At 35.1% G+C, this 19,045-nt stretch overlaps 1 protein-coding gene across 6 annotated transcripts in view; it reads right to left on the reverse strand.

The window, feature by feature from the left end:
* PKHD1L1 (PKHD1 like 1) overlaps positions 1-19,045 on the reverse strand; it is a 157,540-nt gene that overhangs the window by 117,178 nt on the left and 21,317 nt on the right. For all 6 annotated transcript variants that reach the window (XM_015070425.3, XM_053208108.1, XM_053208109.1 and 3 more), the window contains 9 exons: positions 15,667-15,737; positions 14,135-14,245; positions 10,923-11,012; positions 8,835-9,103; positions 7,222-7,313; positions 4,276-4,435; positions 3,833-3,968; positions 2,878-3,021; positions 801-958 (listed from right to left, as the gene is read on the reverse strand). In XM_015070425.3, the coding sequence (XP_014925911.3) occupies positions 801-958; positions 2,878-3,021; positions 3,833-3,968; positions 4,276-4,435; positions 7,222-7,313; positions 8,835-9,103; positions 10,923-11,012; positions 14,135-14,245; positions 15,667-15,737 (1,231 nt within the window). The remainder of the gene's footprint in view (positions 1-800; positions 959-2,877; positions 3,022-3,832; positions 3,969-4,275; positions 4,436-7,221; positions 7,314-8,834; positions 9,104-10,922; positions 11,013-14,134; positions 14,246-15,666; positions 15,738-19,045) is intronic.

The raw sequence follows: 19,045 nt of genomic DNA on the forward strand, positions 1-19,045 counted from the left end.
GACTTTTTCAAGAGTTTTATTTTAGAATCACAATAGTTACATCCAATTGGGTAACATTAGCTTACACCGTTGTTATGTAAGGTAGACACACTTGTTTAGTAGTTTTTTTTAAAGAGGGCAATGAGGCAAACCTAAATGAATTAGCACTCAATTAAACAGGTTCCAAGTGAATAGTTTTCCCCATTAGCTCAAAATTAACTGGAAAAAACTATACACTGTATTCTGTTTTTCAAAATATGCAAATACAATATACAAAATATACAATGTATTCTGTTTTTCAAAAGAAGAGATTCAGATACTATAAGACTGTATTGATGGTTATTTTAAAAATAGTAAATGATCTTGGATTATATAGGAATTGGTACACATTTATTCACAAGTTTTCCTGTAATTTCCACATCTACTTCTCTTGCAAAGCACAGATATAATTAGCATTTAGAATTAAGGAGATAAAGTAAGATGTTAATCATCAAACAAATATTAACCTAAACTCATTGTGTAGACAGTTGTCAAAATTCAATAACTCCCAAGCAAACATTCTTTCTACAAAAACAGCTGCCCCACACAGAGATACAATGGATCCTGTTGGCACAGATCTAAGAACCCCCCCTTTCATCCCCTGTGTCTCTGTGATGTTTCCTCCCTTCTCCACTCTCTATGGGTTGGCTCCAACCCACCATGTCAAGTAAATGAGTGTATTACCGCTCCTTAAAGTGTGGGTTTTATTTTGTTTTCTTTTGTTTTACTAGAAAGGTGATATTTAAATAGCTTTCTATTTAATAAATTAGCTAAGAGCATACTTCAGCTTCTGATGACCATGGGGTCAGAGGCTTCGAAGTGATTCCATCCCAGTTTAGTGTGAATGTGTCCAAACTGGGTTTTCCTTTGATTTGTTCTGTAATATCCAGGGTGACATTGTTCCCTTCAATCATTTCATAACCAAGCAGATCAAAGTCTCCTGCGATGAAGTACCAAATAGGATTTGAAGATGTTAATTTAATAAAATACCAATATATCCATGAGTAACAAAATTGGTTTTATTGTATTATCACAAAAAAGGGGGGATGAATGGGGAAGATGTGGATCCTTGAATTTGAGCTAAAGATTTAGCCGTAGCAGAAACAGCAAAATAACAGATAAAGTGCTATTCATTTAAGGTTCAATATCCATGGCTTAAAATAAAGTGTTACGGGATAAACAAAAGGAGGTACTGGGACCATGAGGTAAAGATCAACGACCAGTGGGATATTCCAAAACTTCTTTTCGTTTTGTCCCAGTACCATTATCATAGTATAGAGGGCTAGGTTGGGATATTGCTATTTTCTTTAAACATGAATACCGTACAAAACTGAATTCCAGGAAATAGCCTGAGGCCTGGGAGGCCTGTTAATACAATCTCACTTTAAAAGAAATAAGGGCTTGTCCTCAGATTTATCTCTGCTTTGGGAAGATGCTTCACCATTGGAAACCCACTGACCTCTGTTGGGTAGAGTCCTAGAATTTGATTTGGTACTTATGATTTTGGTACTATATTTCTTAAGGCTGCTGAAGCTGTAAAATTTCTCTCTGAACTATAGATGTATTCCTCGGAGAACAAGGATCACCATATCTTCATTTATACAGCATTTTTGACAATCTAAACTTTGGGAAATTTTTAGAATTTCAATTCATGTTAAATGAAATTCTTTGCCCTCCATCCAACAAGCAAATTAAACAATTTTATAAAATGAGAAATAAACAATGAATTGGAAAATAATTATTGCCCAAAGAAAAGTAAATACATACATATTCAGGGACCTATTTTTGAACTAGATAGCCCAAATACTAAATTTGGTCGTTAAACTTGACTTTAAGACTTGAAAATGCAAAACATTAATAGGAAGTTAATAGCTATTGCTTGAAAAGGACAGAGAGGTAAAAATAATTTTGGTAAATGCTGTCTTAAACACAGGTGAAATGTTTTCTTTCAGTTTTTGTTTTTGTATGTTTTTTTTTTCTCACTGTAGGAATTCTCAGGGATTTTATTATTCTAATGAGATCTGTCAATCTTCAAGGATAAGCTGGGGTATGCAGTTTCCCATGTGGATTTGACCACAGAATCCTTTCATCAGGCAAGATCTGGTTAGACTAGTGTCTCCCAAGACATGCTAACTACTTAAAGCTCATTTCCAGAATTCATATCTTTGCTAATTTTTTCTAAATATGAAGTAGCCTATTATACAGATAGTGCATTTATGGTATATATAGTGTTTCTCATGCATTGAAGCTGTACATTCCTTGAAATAGGACTAAAATTTTAATTACAATAGAAAAAAATTGACCATTTATTTTCTATTTCTCCTAAAAGTGATCAAGGCTACGAATCCACTTCTTTCTCTGCCATTTTATGGAATTTTTACTTTTTTTTACTTTTTTAAATTTTTTATTATATGAAATTTATTGTCAAATTAGTTTCCATACAACACCCAGTACTCATCCCAAAAGATGCCCTCTTCAATGCCCATTGCCTACCCTCCTCTCCCTCCCACCCCCCATCAACCCTCAGTTTGTTCTCAGTTTTTAAGAGTCTCTTATGCTTTGACTCTCTCTCCCAATCTAACCTCTTTTTTTTCCTTCCCCTCCCCCATGGGTTTCTGTTAAGTTTCTCAGGATCCACATAAGAGTAAAAACATATGGTATTTGTCTTTCTCTGTATGGCTTATTTCACTTAGCATAACACTCTCCAGTTCCATCCACGTTGCTACAAAGGGCCATATTTCATTCTTTCTCATTGCCACGTAGTATGGAGTTTTTAATTTTTTCAGTGGAGCTTTAGAAAATATAAATTTGTTTCTTAGAGAAAAATTTACAGAAGTACAAAATGAGATACATGCTTACCTCTAGTTGATATAAACGTTACCATGTAAACATAGCTTTGGGAGTTTTGTGTTCTTATTACTTGAACTGTATCTGGTTTTATAGACCAGAGGTCATTTAAAGCTGATTGCAGTATGAAGTCAGAAGCATCACCAGGTACCAAGACTTGGATGAATTAAAAAAATAAAATAAAAATAAAAAGGCAAATGATTAGGGGCCTTTATTTTTAAAAAAAAGAAAAGAGTTGCAATCTTTCTGCACTAACCACAGCCAGCACTGATGTCTTATATTTGAATTTTTAAAGCACCCGTAGTCTGTATCATATATTATCATTTAATAAAATTGTGTTTTGAAAGTAATTCGAGTTCAATAATAGTGACTACTTCATTGGATTGTAATTTCCTAAAGATCAGGATCGTATTTTATTGTTTTAATATTCCCATGGTAATAAGCATTGTTATTACTATTGTTGTTATTGTTATATAAGCTATTTGGAAAACAGTAATCACCCATTAATATTTACTTATTGAAACAATTAACAGAAATAGAAAACTTATATTTTCAGGTTTATTATAAAATATAGAGACGCAATGTTTTTGTTAACAGATAAATTAGTATCTCATAGCTTTTTTTTTTGAGGAATTGGAATATTTACTTCTCTGTAATGATGAATTTAATTCTTATTATCTTAACTTATCCCTGTGAGTCACAGATACATAAAATCCTTCTATGCACTTAGATATACATTTATTGTGATCATTACAAAAGAAAATGATAGTATACACCAGGAAGTTGTTTTTACTGATACCATTTTTTATCCCAGTCCAAAGGTTTTTCTTCATAATACATTTTTAGCTTCTTTGTCTAGCACACTATTAACACAATATTTTCCAGAAAGAACTAGACTAGACTAAATTTTTATAATTTCATCTATAAATGAAGATAAATTAAATCTCCTTTATTATTTGTAACTTACCAGTTTTTTCCATGTTATAGATTAATCTATAATGGTAGTGGGAACATGAATTAGCTTCCACGCATGGGCTGGTTACTGTTATCTTTTGAACTTCACTCCTTGCAGTAGTTCTTTCCCAGTTTTCCAATGTTATAACCTATTTCCCAATTAAAAAAAAAAAAACCTTCACTGTATAGAAAAGCACGTTTAAAAAGCATAATAGTCAATTATTCAATGCTTCTTTATTGCTCTATTTTACTGCAAATGATAAAATATTTTAAAGTTTCAGTCTTATCAAATAACAGCCTCTTTCATTTATAATACAGATACTTCTAACCACAAGTCAATAATTTTCCATGACTGCTTTCCCCTCAAGTAGTATCTTCCATAGTAAAATTAATAACCAAATAGAGCTATCTTGGAACGTTAACTTTCTACAAAGCAGATCTATCATCACAGCAAACCTGTATTTCCTGGACAATTGTCGACTGTGATCTGATAACTTGTTCTTCATTTATTGCATCTTCTGTTTGTTGCTCAGTATAGACATTTCTATACTGGTACAAGCCAACATCAACAAAGGCACTCAGTCTATACTCCTGCAGCAAGATTTCAATGTAATACCTGAAAAATATGAAATTTTTTCCAATGAATAAAATTTCAACACTATATAAAATACCTGCCTATTAAATGATTTATGTTGTAGTATCCCTGATTTTAAATATTAAACTTTCATGGCAGTTTTTTAAAATAAAATGAATTATGTAGGGTATCTGCACTAGAGATACAGAGTTGTCCCCATTCGTGACTAATTCATTCAGTTTTGTCAATAGATATTTATTGAAAAAAGATACATTCCCCTCTCCTATCCTCAAGGAGCTTAAAACAAAATTACATTGTAGATTATAATGCAAACTCCCTGGCATAAAACACAGAAGGCATGCAGAGTTTAAATACTCTAATGTATATAAGAAAATAACAGGCAGACTTAGACATATCATGTTTTGTATCTGAGTGGTTAAATGTTGTCAGGGATGGAAGTTCCTTTCTAGTTCCTTGAATAATGACTCCAGTTAAAACTGGGGAAATAAAACACTGCTTCAGGAAACTATTACTGATTAGATTGATCATGTCCTCTCCAACAAGCTGGATCATCTAATTGCATGTCCAGGATAAGGCATTTGCTGACTGGCTGTTACAGGTGAGTGAAAAGCTACTGGTTACCTACTTAAATCTCAATCAATGTCACCATTGCTCCCATCTTTGGAGAGGCCAGCTGGGAGTTCCTCTAAATTGCCTCACATCATTTAACAGATACCCTTTTGTATATGAAGAATAAATATTCACAATTCATGAAAGACTCTGAATGAGGGACATTTATCACCTCTCATCTTTCTAGGATGATGAGGCTCTGGGTCATCCCCCTCATAGAACTGATACAGGAGGATTCCATCAGGCTCTTGGCTGCTCTGAGAATCTGTTTGCCAGCTCTACCAAATGAATGTGGGCAATACTAAGAAGTAGGGCTCAAAGAAGAACCATTAAATTCTGTACCCTGTTAGCAGCTTAAAAATATTAATTAGGCACTTTCTATGTATCACACACTAAACTGAGCACTTTATAGACATCATATTTAATCTTCACAAAATCCTGTAAAAATATAATTCTCTTTGTCCATATGAATAACAGAGACTAAGAGAGTTTTAAAGATTAAAGGATTATTAAAAATTAGTAACTGATTCAAAGTAGAACAGGGTAATGAAAAAGAAATTCACTTAGAGATGGGGCTATATTATCTGAGTAGGATGAATTTGGCAAATGAGCAGCTACCTTTGGAAAGGTCTAGGGACCACTGTGCAATAAGCCAAGTACAGTGGCCTCAGTTTCAAAATTCACAGCCATCATTATAAGTATCAGTGTGTAAATTCCAAGCTGCCTTGCAGAAAGCAGACAGCAGATGTATTAGGGCTCACTTTCATGTAAGCTCTATGCTCCTGCCAAGCAGGTAAACTAAATGCACTTTCCACTGCCAAGGCAAAGCCTGAAAGTGTATTAACACTTAATAGCAGTAGGGATTAATTAGGTGTTCCGTTTACCTTGAATTGGCCCACTGATCCTGGTTTAAAAAGCAAGTGTTTAAGTACATAAAGAAGTGATAGTAGAAGGAGGAGGATAGAAAGAATGGAACGCTTCCCCCATGTCATTATTACTAAGATTTCAGTGAGAACACGGAGCGTAATTGCTTTCAGGTACCTTTAATCCCAATCCTCTCTGTCTAGTTCCAACAGATCTTCATGGTGCTGTCAATATCTGGAAGGATGGTGTGATAGAATGAAGGGGGAAAAAACAACAATATCCTTCCATCTAGAAGTGAAGTCTATTTCTTCACCCCCCTTGAATCTAGATTTGGCCATTTGCTTTGGCCAATAGGATATTAGCAAAAGTGATACAAGCAGAGTCTTTAAAAAGATTATGTACAGTAGGAATTTCTTTCTTCACTGCTGGAAACCCATTCACAAATTTGACAAGCCTGGGGTAGCTCTTGGGTGGCAAGAGACCATGTGGAGTGGGACATCTCAAATATCTAAGTTCCAGCCATGCCAACTGAGGCTCCTGATATATAAGTGAGGCCATCCTAGGCCATCCATCACCAACTAGAGTAGACAGAACCAAAAGAACTGCCTGGCCAATCACAAAATTGAGTTGCTTAAATTACAAAATTGGGGGGGGGGGCGGGGTGGTATCTTATGCAGCAAAACCTAACACATAGAAATGATAAATGGAAGATGATATCACGGAGTCTTTAGATCTCCGTGTAACTTAGCTACTTTGAATTTATCATGTCTTTTACCTCTTGCTTTCCAGGAATCCTGAATGCCTTTTTGAATGGTATCTCATATTTGAATGAAACTCTCATTTTCTCCCTGGACTTGACCTTTCAGCACTAAGTGATATACTCCTTAAGGGTAGGGAGTAGATTTGAATATTTTTGTATTAAATTTCCTGGCCCAATATCTAAATCAGTGAATATTAAATATATGTTAGCTGTGTTAATAATTCATGTGGTTTTATGTTTCTTCTCTAGAAATATTCAAGAGCTCAGCTTAGATGGCTGAATTGACTGAAATGTCCTAGTAAGAAACTAAGAACAGGATCAAGTAAATTTCACAAAATTATAATTTCTGCAACCGAAATATTTAGATTTCAAATTTCCCTGGTTAGATGAATGTCAATATTCTTGGAAATACAGAAGAAATTTTTAATAAAATTATAGAGAATGACCAATTGTAAATTAAGCCAATGAAATAACATCATTTCTACCAATAAAACAAATTGACAATGTTTTTAGATATAAACTTACAGTTCTTAAATACTACACAACAGTTTAATGAAAATTAAAAAAACCTTACTCTTTTCCTTTCTGAAGATGAATGTCATCTGAACTTTGTGTTGGACTGGAAAAATAATTGTTGGCATTGGAAGAATGATATGCAATCTTCACCTTATCCCAAAGAGAGAGAGAGAAAGAGAGAGAGAGAGAGAGAACTTATTAATAAACTTTTCAGCATTTATTTATCATTTATTATTTCTGTCAGTCCTAGAACTTTCATGAACAGAAAATGTGAAACTACATATTTTTCTTCTAAGATCTGTTATCCATGGTGAAATCCAGTGTTTAAAAATTATCAAAGTTCACTTCATACTTTCCACCCTTACCTAACATCAGAACCACTATACCATAAACACACACAAACCACAGCTTTTCCACAATTAGTACTGCGATGGAAAATAGAAAGATATATACCAGGAGGAAGGTTGATATTGTTAAAACATCCTCTTGCTCTGTGGAGAGGTTTTAGGGGTTTAATCTACAAGAGATCACCAAAAGTAGGTCTGAAAGATTCCAAGGTCACTAAATGGGTCTGCATGCCAGATTGAGAAAATTCTGGGCTTCCCATCAGGAAAGATTATACTATCTTTGGAGGAAACGTGCTGAAAAGCTGTGGTAAAATTAGAAGTCATATATTACAGGCAACAATTTAAATTTGTTCCTCCAGGTTGGGGAGCAATCTTGCCACGTCCATGGAGTCATAAATGTTCTTTTGATTTGGTTCATTAGTTTCACATTTATGAAAACTCCTAAAGAAATCATTAAAATGCAGAATAATTTAATGAACACTAATGTTCAACGGAGTATTATTTGTGGTCATGAAAAGTCAGAAGTAAACTAAAAACTTTATCCACATGCACAAAGTTATACAGGTTTAGTAAACCCATGCAATAAAACACTTTTTAGTCATTAAAAATTGTGTTGTGTAAATTATTTAATAAAATGTGAAAATATTTATATGTGACAAAAATGACTATGAAATTGGATGTGTGATCTTATGTATATAAAAAACAAAATTGGGGTGCCTGGGTGGCTCAGTCAGTTGAGTGTCTGATCTTGCAGTTTGTGAGTTCGAGCCCTGCATCAGGCTCTGTGCTAACAGCTCAGAGCCTGCAGCCTGCTTCAGATTCTGTGTCTCCTCCTCTTTCTGTCTCTTCCTCCCATGCTCATGTTCTCTCTCTGTCTCTCAATAATAAATAAACGCTAAAACATTTTTTTAAATAAAAAAAAACAAAATAGACACAAAAAGAAATGATAGACTTTAATGTCATGACCAAGTAATAGTGAAATAGATGTAGTAGAATAGTGAAATATTTTCACTCTTTCCCAAATTGCCTAAGTATGGTTATAATTCTTCCATAATTAAAATGATATTTAAAGGAAATACGCATGTTTTTCCCTTCCTAGAGCAAGTTTAGATACAGGAAAGCATTTTTTTTAGGCCACGGGTTTTCTATGATGACTTTATAGTTCATATAACACATGTTAAAATAGCCAAGAACCCAATCACATGAAAATATCTCTCATAAACTCTTTAATATATACATTGGTTTGGATTAGAATAGATGAGATACATATAAAGGTTGCCATATTGCTTTTGTAATATTAAATAGTATTCTGTGGCTTCCTTACCTTATCTTTTGGATGTCCAGTTTGGCTGAAATAAATGGCATAACGGTCATCACCTTTAATGTAGAATCTATAGACATCAGATTCTGGAGCCACCAAAAATCCACTGAAGCGTGCAACAAATGTATCTTGCTCCATAGGCCAGATATAGGAAGCTGAATCTACCCAACTGGCACCCATGTACCCCGGTGTTTTCTCATTGTATTCAAGTATCTCTTCAAGATGTACTGGTCTACTATTATTCCAGAGCTCAAGCTTTAGGCCTCTCCCACCTGAATGTAACAAAAAAGTATTCTCATCAGAATTTTGATGTGGTGTCTCAATGGCCCTCTACGTGGATGGTGGTTATAGATTACTGTTATTCACATTTTTAGAGCATGCATGTTAACGAAACAATTGCACATACCTGTACATATACCTGTATCCACAGTATAGAGTGCTGTTAAGATAGTCTACAATTTATTTATGATTATTTCATATATTTGCACCTCAGATTCTACATATGTAAAATAGGAGTGATATTACTATTTGTGTGGTTGCTATGGGGATTAGATATTAGTGCTTTACTTAAGATAATAATATAATAATTATTACCTATGACACGACTCATGTTGTTTTATATAGTTAAATCTCAAAACTTCACGGTTCAGACCATTTGATTTCAAAACTTTTGCCTGATTACTCTAACAAAAGTTACTCTACTAATGGTTTACAAGTAATCAAGGAACAGACAGTGTTGGCTTTAAGATTTGTCATTCTTTGTTCTTTTTGACATTACAACTGCTATGAATTCATCTCCTTCTTGGACAGAATCAGAGAGAATTATCATTAAAGTTAACCTACACTTGCCAATGTAAACTCTGTAATTAAAAGTTTTTTCCTAATCATAAGGGAGCCATCTCACTTTTCTTCTTTTTTCTTCCTTGAAACACAACAATCAGACACATGCCTTCTTTCCGCAGCCTTAAGCTGTTCTGGAGCGGCTGGATCTAGAAAACAAAGGCTCCTCCTCTTCAGCTGAGTTTGTTCAGAGAGAAGTTTGTGCGTCTCAAACTTCTGCACCAGCAGTGTGCTCTGATATACACAACTCTCTTTAAAGTTACCAACTGTGATTATCAAAATTCTCTTCTGAAACTGGTCATTTTTTTCTAATGTCATCCAAAACAAGGAAATTTAAGAGGCTGATAAATGTAATTTTCTTGGCTCCAAATACCAACCAGTGATACAATTATAAACCAATTTCACTTTGTGCACAAGATATGAGAAACACACCCTCAGATCCAGGCACAGCCTCTCAGTGCTATCACTGCAGATGTCACTTTGGCCACAGGCCAAAGTCTGGAAAGAATTTTGAGTCCCCTTTCTCCCATCCCGTTATCACTCTTAAAACATTCCAGACAAATAAGGATTTAACCTCTCCCATTTATTTTTTAACCACAGAAAGGCATTTGTACAATTTCCATGTAGCCTGCACCAACATTTAGTAATCTCATTTCATTTTAAATAAAGTCACCACTGAACTCATTCAACAGAGATGTGTTGTTTTCAGTAGGGTGTCTGAGGAACTTAGGCATGGTGCAGCTTTGGTGCAGCTATTTTAATGCAAATATTTCCTGATCCAAAAACTAGGAAGAAATTTATTATAATTCTCACCAAAAATTCTAAATAGTTCAAATATTTTTTGTTACTAATTGTTATGGGCTGAATATTTGTATCCCTTCCAAAACTTGTATAATGAAACCTAATGCCCAATGTGATGTTATTAGCAGGGGGGGCCTTTGGGAGGTTGTTTAGGTCATGAGATTGGACCTAATCTCATAAATGGGATTAGAGTCCTTATAACAGAGGCCCCACAGAGCTCTCTAGACCTAGGAAGATGCCATCTATGAGGAGGCAGGCCTTCATCCAATCTGCTGGTACCATGATCTGGGACTTCCCAGCCTCCAGAGCTGTAAGATACACATGTTGGTTGTTTATATGCTACCTGGTCTATGGTGTTCTGTTTTAGCAGCCTGAATGTACTAAAGCCCTAATGATATATGTCTTCTTACATAAATGCAGAAATGGCTGTTCTTTCTTCTGGTAACTTACCTGGATATACAGTTCTGAGAACATCAGGTTTAGGGGGTGTCTTGCAGCATATGCTATTTTCTGTGACATTCAAAATATCACAGGCTTGGCCTAGAAAGAAGCAAGGTGTAGAGCTATTACTACAGAGCTCCATAATGTAAATCACAATCAGCTTATCTTGAAATACTTTTTTGATAAAAACCAAGTTGCATAAGCAAAGAAACAAAGCTGGGGGTTCTTCATTTCCTTTATATGTTCTCCATGAAAGCTTATCACTCATTAATTGTCATACTTTTACATGGTAATGTTTTCCTGGCAAAACATCACAAGCCTGAGTTAGAAAATTTTGTAATTTCTGAGAAACAAATTTTTAAAAAATGATAAAACTATGTCACTGTAAGAGATTTCACTCTGAGTCCAAAGTGAAGCTTTCTATTTTGTCTCCTACAGAAAAGGTGCTGAATAAACTCATGATGTTCAGAATCTGCAATAGGAGATGATCCCAGCCCTCTTAGGTAAGATAAATAAATAAAATGGCACTATAGTCCAAGTTCTCCAAATGAAAACAACAGAGATATAATTTGTAAATGGTATTTTCACAGGCAGACTGAAACCAAAACAGACAGGGTCTAAATGAGAATGATTATACTTCTACAAAAGCACAATTTGAATTGAACAAAGAGTCTATGGTTTAGACTTCCAAGTGTCCCTCACAGTCAGAGCCTAATGTAAGGTGAGTCCATTAAGTATTTACTGACATGGGAATCACAGCCCATGAAAAGTGAGGCAAGGGTTAGCAAATGGAGGAAGGTATCTTTTCCAAGTCTTGCCTGGTGGCCTGGAAAACATACTTCAACACTACCTTTCATGATTTTGAACGCTCTGTGAATGCAAGGTAATTGAACTAGAAAACAGTGCATTTGAACAGTATATTAAACCAACTTAGCCCATTTTGTTTGGAGCAAGGGAAAGATACATAAACAAATCATTATTTTCAAGAAATTACTGACGATTTTTCAACACCCAAAAAATAAACAATCCAATTAAAAGTGGGCAGAAGACACAAATAGACACTTTTCCAAGGAAGACACACAAATGGCCAAAAGACCAATGAAAAGATGCTCAACATCATTCATCAGCAGCGAAATACAAATCAAAACTACAATGAAATATCACCTCACACCTGTCAAATGGCTAAAATCAACAACACAAGAAACAGCTATTGGCAAGGATGTAGAGAAAGGGGAAACCTCTTGCACTGTTGGTGGGAATGCAAATTGGTGCAGCCACTCTGGAAAACAGAACAAGATTCCTCAAAATGTTAAAAAAAATTATCCTATGATCCAGCAATTGCACTACTAGGTGCTTACCAAAGAATACAAAAATACTAATTCAAAGGGATACATGCACCCCAATGTTTATATCAGCATTATCTACAATAGCCAAATTATGGAAACCATGTGTCCATCAAGTGATGAAAGGATAAAGTGGAGATGGTACACACACACACACACACACACACACACACACACACACACACACAATGGAATATTAGCCATAAAAAGAATGAAATCTTGTCATTTGAAATGACGTGGATGAAGCTAGAGAGTATTATGCTAAGCAAAATAAGTCAGAGAAAAACAAATACCATATAATTTCACTCATATGTGGAATTTAAGAGACAAAACCACTGAGCAAAGGGAAAAGAGAGAGAGAGAGAGAGAGAGAGAGAGAGAAGCAAACCAAGAAACAGACTCTTAACTATTGAAAACAAGCTGATGGTTACCAGAGGAGAGGTGGATGGGGGATGGGTTAAATAGTTGATGGGGATTAAGGCATGCACTTGTTGGAATGAGCACTGGATGTTGTATGGAAACCAATTTGACAATAAATTGTATTTTAAAAAATGCAAAAAACCCCCACCTTTTAAAAAAAGTAACAAGTTAAAAGAAAAAGGAATTACTGAGGATTTAAAATCTTAAACCTGGTTGCCACATTAATGGCAATGAAGTACCATAAAAATTTAACATGCTATAGTTATATTTGCATGTCAACTGTATCACAATATCAGATCCTAAAACACAGTATATAAATTAAAAATATTTTATGTTCTTGGTTTTAATATTTGAAACATATTTACATATAAACTTCAAAATAACATACATGATATTTAAAAATCTTATTGCCTCAGTTTTAATATTTATGCAAGTGACCAGTAAGGATTCATAGAGATAGAGATATAAATGTTAGATGAGGTTATTTTACATTAATTTCTTTTCTTCAAATTACATTTTGGTTGGCTCATGGGCATATTCCTTAAAAGTAGAAAGTACTATGGCAGAGGGCTGTATCAGACAAAGTATGTACCCAATTGCATGGACAGACATGCAGTCCTTTGCTCATCAAGGTAGGTAAGGTCATTATGATCAAGTGGGCAGATCCCCTCTATTACATTCATCCTCTATCTCCCTTTTGAGCTACACAGCTTCCTACCTTGAACTGGTCTCAACCAGACACATAAAAAGGATGTATAACGAGAGAACCAAGCCATATGTACATTTGTAAAGATAGAACACATTAATGCTCTTTCCAGAGCCAACATCATCAGTGATTCCTGATGTCCAGATAAAACACAGTCAGTGAAAAGGGAATGAGAAGAGTATCCCCATGTACTTTACATTTCCCCATAACCAACCCCCTGAGAATTATACAACAGTTCAAGAAAGGCATTTAAAAGTTTGCTAAAAAAGGGTTTATGTGTCTCAAAGTATGGTGGGGAATTTGGGGATGGCAACTACGATGCTACCACACAATGTCCTTTGGTGATGAACTCAGAGCCCAAGTCCTGGCCATGTAAGGCTGCAAGAAATAGCCCTCACTGAAAAGTAGCAATGGGAAAAGTATCAAGCCCCAAAACCAAATGCCCATGTGAAAATACTCAGCTTTAAAAGTAAGACATTAAGGGGGTGCCTGGGTGGCCCAGTCAGTTAAGTGTCCAACTCTGGGTTTCTAGTCAGGTCATGATGCCACAGTTCTGCTGACAATGCAGAGCCTGCTTGGGATTCTTTCTCTCTCTCCCCCTCCCTGGCTCAAGCTCGCGCTCTCTCTCAAAATAAATAAACTTAAATAAATGTAAGACATTAATTGAAAAAAGACTATTATTCTGCTTACAAATTATTTAAAAGCCAGCATCTATTCTTATAATGTAATATATTAAAAGTCATAAAAAATACCTCCAACTAGAACTCTGACTGGGAAATCTGTCTGATCAAAGAATCGTCCACTTATTGTTAGCATGGTGCCACCTTGAATGCTTCCTCGTGACGGGGAAATCATAGTGACCTCTGGAGAGAGGGAGGAGAAACACATTAAATAAAATTTCATGAACATTACACATAAACCCAAATGCTTGAGTTTTATAAATTTTCTAGATTACCTAGCCTTGGCACATAGCACAGCACAGGCACTGGATTACTAAATGAATGAATTAAATGTTTCAATTTGGTCTCTGGTGCAACCCTGCAAAAAGGACAATTAATATGGCTCTCACAGAGACCTACATCTCGTGGGAACCAGTCTTTAGTGCTGACTGGTACTAAAGAGATACTGGTAATGGAGGATGCAGAAATTAAGGAAAAGCTGGGCTGAGCAGAGTTGTTTGATTGAAACAAAAAACACAGGAAGGCAAGAGAACAGCCTCTTTACCTCTATGCTCTTAAATAATAAGTTTTTCTTCTATTTCTGGGCCAACATCTTATATTTGTATTTTTCTCATATGGTAATACATTAACTATGATTGGAAGTCTTCTGGCTTCATATATAAAAGTTTTAGGTATATTAGTAAAATAGCCATTGCATGATATATGATAGATTCTTATTGAAATTTATTCTTATTAGTTCTATCTATCAAAGTTCTTTGTATTTTTACATATGAGTTTCACATTAAATAGAAAAAGCCAGGATATGTCATATGTGATTGATTCCAAGACACTTTTCTTCACGTTTGAACATCTCTGAAATCTGAACGTGCCATTCCATCAATCACTCCTGACCTGGAATGAAGTGTAATTCTTCCAGGAGGGTTTGTGTTTGCTTTTGACACTCTCCTAGGAGTCTACCAACCTGAGATTTCTGTAAATTACAATAAATTATAATCTGCTTGAGGATTCTTTTGGACCATACTGAGACCATAAATCTGAGAGTACTGCCTTGTAGATTAAACTGACAGTGGAGAATTTTTTTTCCTCCCTCAACCCACAGCCCAAGCAGAGACATGCAAATTTCTCTTCTGTCTTTCCCTTGTTTTTTCAACCTTCTATTTAAAATATAGTTTTCAGGGGTGCCTGGGTGGCTTAGTCCATTAAGCATCCAATTTCAGCTCAGGTCATGATCTCACGGTTCGTGAGTTCAAGCCCCATGTTGGCTTTGTGCTGAGCCTGAAGCCTGCTTCAGATTCTGTGTCTCCTTCTCTCTCTGACCCTCCTCCTCCGCTCACATTCTGTCTCTCTCCCTGCCTCAAAAATAAATAAATATTAAAATATAGTTTTCAGGGACTTAGCTTAATGTCAGGGCTTCCTATTAGGCTCCCCATCTTGTGTGCTTTTCCTTTCTTAGCAATACATAAATTAATATAGTACCCTTAAATCATTATTATCTTCGATTTGATGAAAGTACACATATCCCCCTTCTGTGTCTCTCATTCTTTCTCTCTGTCACACACACACATACACACACACACACGCACACACACACACAGGTCACATACCTGCATATGTTTGAAACATTGAAATTTTATTTAGAGAAGAAACAAAATATGCCATTTTTTGTGGGAAACTCCTGTGTAAAAAAAAAAGTAAAAATCCTTACTTTAAAATAAACTTTATTTTAGGAAAATGTTATTTTTTTAGTGATATAAATCATGTCATAATTTGCAAAAGAGCTGGACAGAACATTTTGGGAAGATAGAAATGTTCTATATCTTGATGTACTTATTGGTTACATAAATATAAAAGTATACAAATCAAATAGTCATCTGTCAGAATTTAAACTGCACACTTAAATTATGTACATTTTATTATATGCAAATTATACCTCAGTAAAGAATTCATATTAATGTAAAAAAATAGGATCACCCTTCATGCAGGCTCTTGTGTTGACAGCCCTCGTCTCTCCTCTCTTATAACCCATTTGACATCAGAGTAAGTAACATTACTGAACACTTATCAGATATCATGCTAAGGTTCTTAAGCTTTTAATCTAAGATTTTTTAAGCTTTAAACTTATTATGCCATTTTATCCTTACATTAACCCCATGAGGTAGGTACAAGTCAGAGAATCTACTTCTGTTACTCAAAATCACATGGGGAGTAAGTGGTAGAAATAGAATTTGAAGCCAGGCAAGTTGAGTCCTGACCCCTGGCTCCTATCCTGTATCCTACACAGTTCTCTTCTCCTGCCACTCACTAATCTGCATGAAAACACAATGAATGAAAGCAGGTTAACAGTAACGCACCAGAGTTAAGTCACCCTTCACAAACATAGAACCTATCCACATTTTTTGACAGACATAAGATTTGCATTTTCATAGCCTGGAGAGCGTGGACGGTAAGGAGTCTGATCCTAGAAATTAAATACTGTTCCCTTAATTACCTCAATGTAATTCATAATTAGAGAAGTTAAGAAATTCAAGTATTAAGACTTAATGCCCATTCATTATATTTCTAACACACCAAACTAGAATCTAAAAGGATAAGGCAAATCTTGTGGTTGAGACCAACAGTAAACTACAAATCTGACCCAAGCACTATGATCCACATTTGCAAGACTAAAGGGTCTCTGCAAATACTGAATGCTAAATTAGTTATTTAAGAAGTTCATACTGGATTCATGTTTGTACGCTATAAGCCTTTCAATTGATTTCTCAAAGATCTGAAATGATGCCAGCTCCAAAAATATTGTCTGTGGCCAGATCCTGCGTCTGAAAAATTAACCCCGCTTCTTAAGTTGGTGGGAAAATTGCCTTCTGAAATAAAATTTGAATGTAATTTATTTGGTATGACACTGAGGTGATTTTCACTAATTCATTGATAATGACTAGGCATTTCTCAATTAAGGCAGCCTCATCTGAACCTTATCAGTTTGGAACAGCTGTTGTTTGAACTTGGGGTAATAGAGGAGAGAAGGTGAACTATTAAAAGAAATAGAGAATGGAAGCCACGATGGTCTTTAATTGGTTCATTTGATATTCAGGAAGACTCCTGAAATTTGTAAAATATGGATTTTTTAATTTATAAAATGATTTAACATTTTTTAATGCCATTTAATCATAAAACTAGGCTTTTAAAAAGTATATGCCATATTTTTACCAGTTATCTTAAAGTCCTAAGATTGTTTTATATAGAAACACAGTTTCCTCAATTCTGAGACATTAATACAAAAGAAAAGCTACTGGCTTAAAAAAAAAAAAAGGAATTATACACCAAGATCACAGAATCAACTATTTCAAGCAATATTTTTGCCTATATTATGTGCAAATTTGCTGGCTTTTTAAAATTGAAAGTTTCAGGGCATGTTAATGCAACATGCTGATTTATATATACTTATCAATCACATTCAAGCTTGATCACTCAAACCTATTTTTAGATAATTATTTCTCTGAGAAATATATGATGGATTTGGTAATTAATACCTTTCACACAGACTCAGAACTAAGAATTCATCTTTTTCACCTGAAGAAGAATGACAGTGGCATTAAAAAAAAGCAAATATGTTTCAAGAAATCATTTAAAACTCAGTAATTACTGCTCCTAACATGATTTTCTAATTTTTTCAATAAAATCCTATTGCCTATATACATATGTAGGTAGTGTCCCTGCTGAAAAAAAAACTGGTAAATCATGGGACACTATGTCATTTGCCCCATGGAAATCACAACAGTGAGTCATAGTACCATTTACATGCCATCCACTATGGTCTGCCCTTGAATCATAATATTCTTCATGGTTTTGGTCCAGTCTGTATTGGTCTATAATAAAGTATGCAATCCAATCATCAATTTGTTATAAATCTATTCCTTCTGGATGTCTGGAACCAGATGATCCTCAAATACAATGATAATGGATTTGGTCTCACCAACTCAATTACAGTTCTATGCATGAAAGGATCAAACATCCTTATTTTGCAGTCTGTGAGGAATAACATCTACTTTGATTGTAATATTGCCATTCTTCTCAATCTTTTTCATCTTTTCTCAATCTTTTCTAATCATTCATCTCTCTTCAGAAACAAAAAAGAAATCAAAAGACTTATCCTATTATTGATCTACTACAGCTATGTTAGTATTGGATGGCTTGATAGTATGATTTATTTGGATTTCTGTTAACTGGCTCATTTTCTCATTGGAAGACACTATGATACATTGGGCAGAATAATTCATTTAGGTTTGGCACATCTTGGTCCTGCCCATAAAAGGCCATTAGCATGCCCCAGTTAGTGTGACAGCCAACAAATGCCCCCACACATTTGCAAATGCACAGAGAGGTGAGGTAATCCTGCCATGGTCAAAGAATTCTGGATCAGGATGTTACGTAGTGATCCAATGTGGTTCTATGGCTGTAACCCTCCACCACTCTTTGCAGAGCACTGGAACTAAATGCTCAGAGCCTGGAGTTAGGCTGTGTGGGTTCACATTCCAGCACTCCTTCCAACTAGTTCAATATCCGTGGGCAAATTACTCAACATTCCTGATTCTCATTGTTCCCAGTGTGCAACACAGGGGAGATGATGACACTCAATTTCATGGGTTCTTTGGGAGAATTCAACTAGACAATATATGTAAAGTGCTTAGTACCATGCCTGCGACTAAATGTTCTTTATTATCTGTAATATGAGGTTTGCAGCATGTGTTGAGATTTGCATATTCTGATATTTCTATAAACATATGGTAGTCTTTCTTAGTGAAATTAGGATGTAGGATATCTACATATAACTCCCTTTCTCCAATTTGTGCCTCAGACACAGCCTTTCAGCTGTTGGGAAATCTAGCATTACCTAAAACAACAAGTAAATCTTTGACTGTGATACTGAAAAGGGTTCTTTTAGGTCTTACGGCTTTTCTGACTTAATTGTAATTCTTTTGATAACCG

Source organism: Acinonyx jubatus, chromosome F2 (assembly GCF_027475565.1).
Source record: "Acinonyx jubatus isolate Ajub_Pintada_27869175 chromosome F2, VMU_Ajub_asm_v1.0, whole genome shotgun sequence".
NCBI classification, from domain to species: Eukaryota; Metazoa; Chordata; class Mammalia; order Carnivora; family Felidae; genus Acinonyx; species Acinonyx jubatus.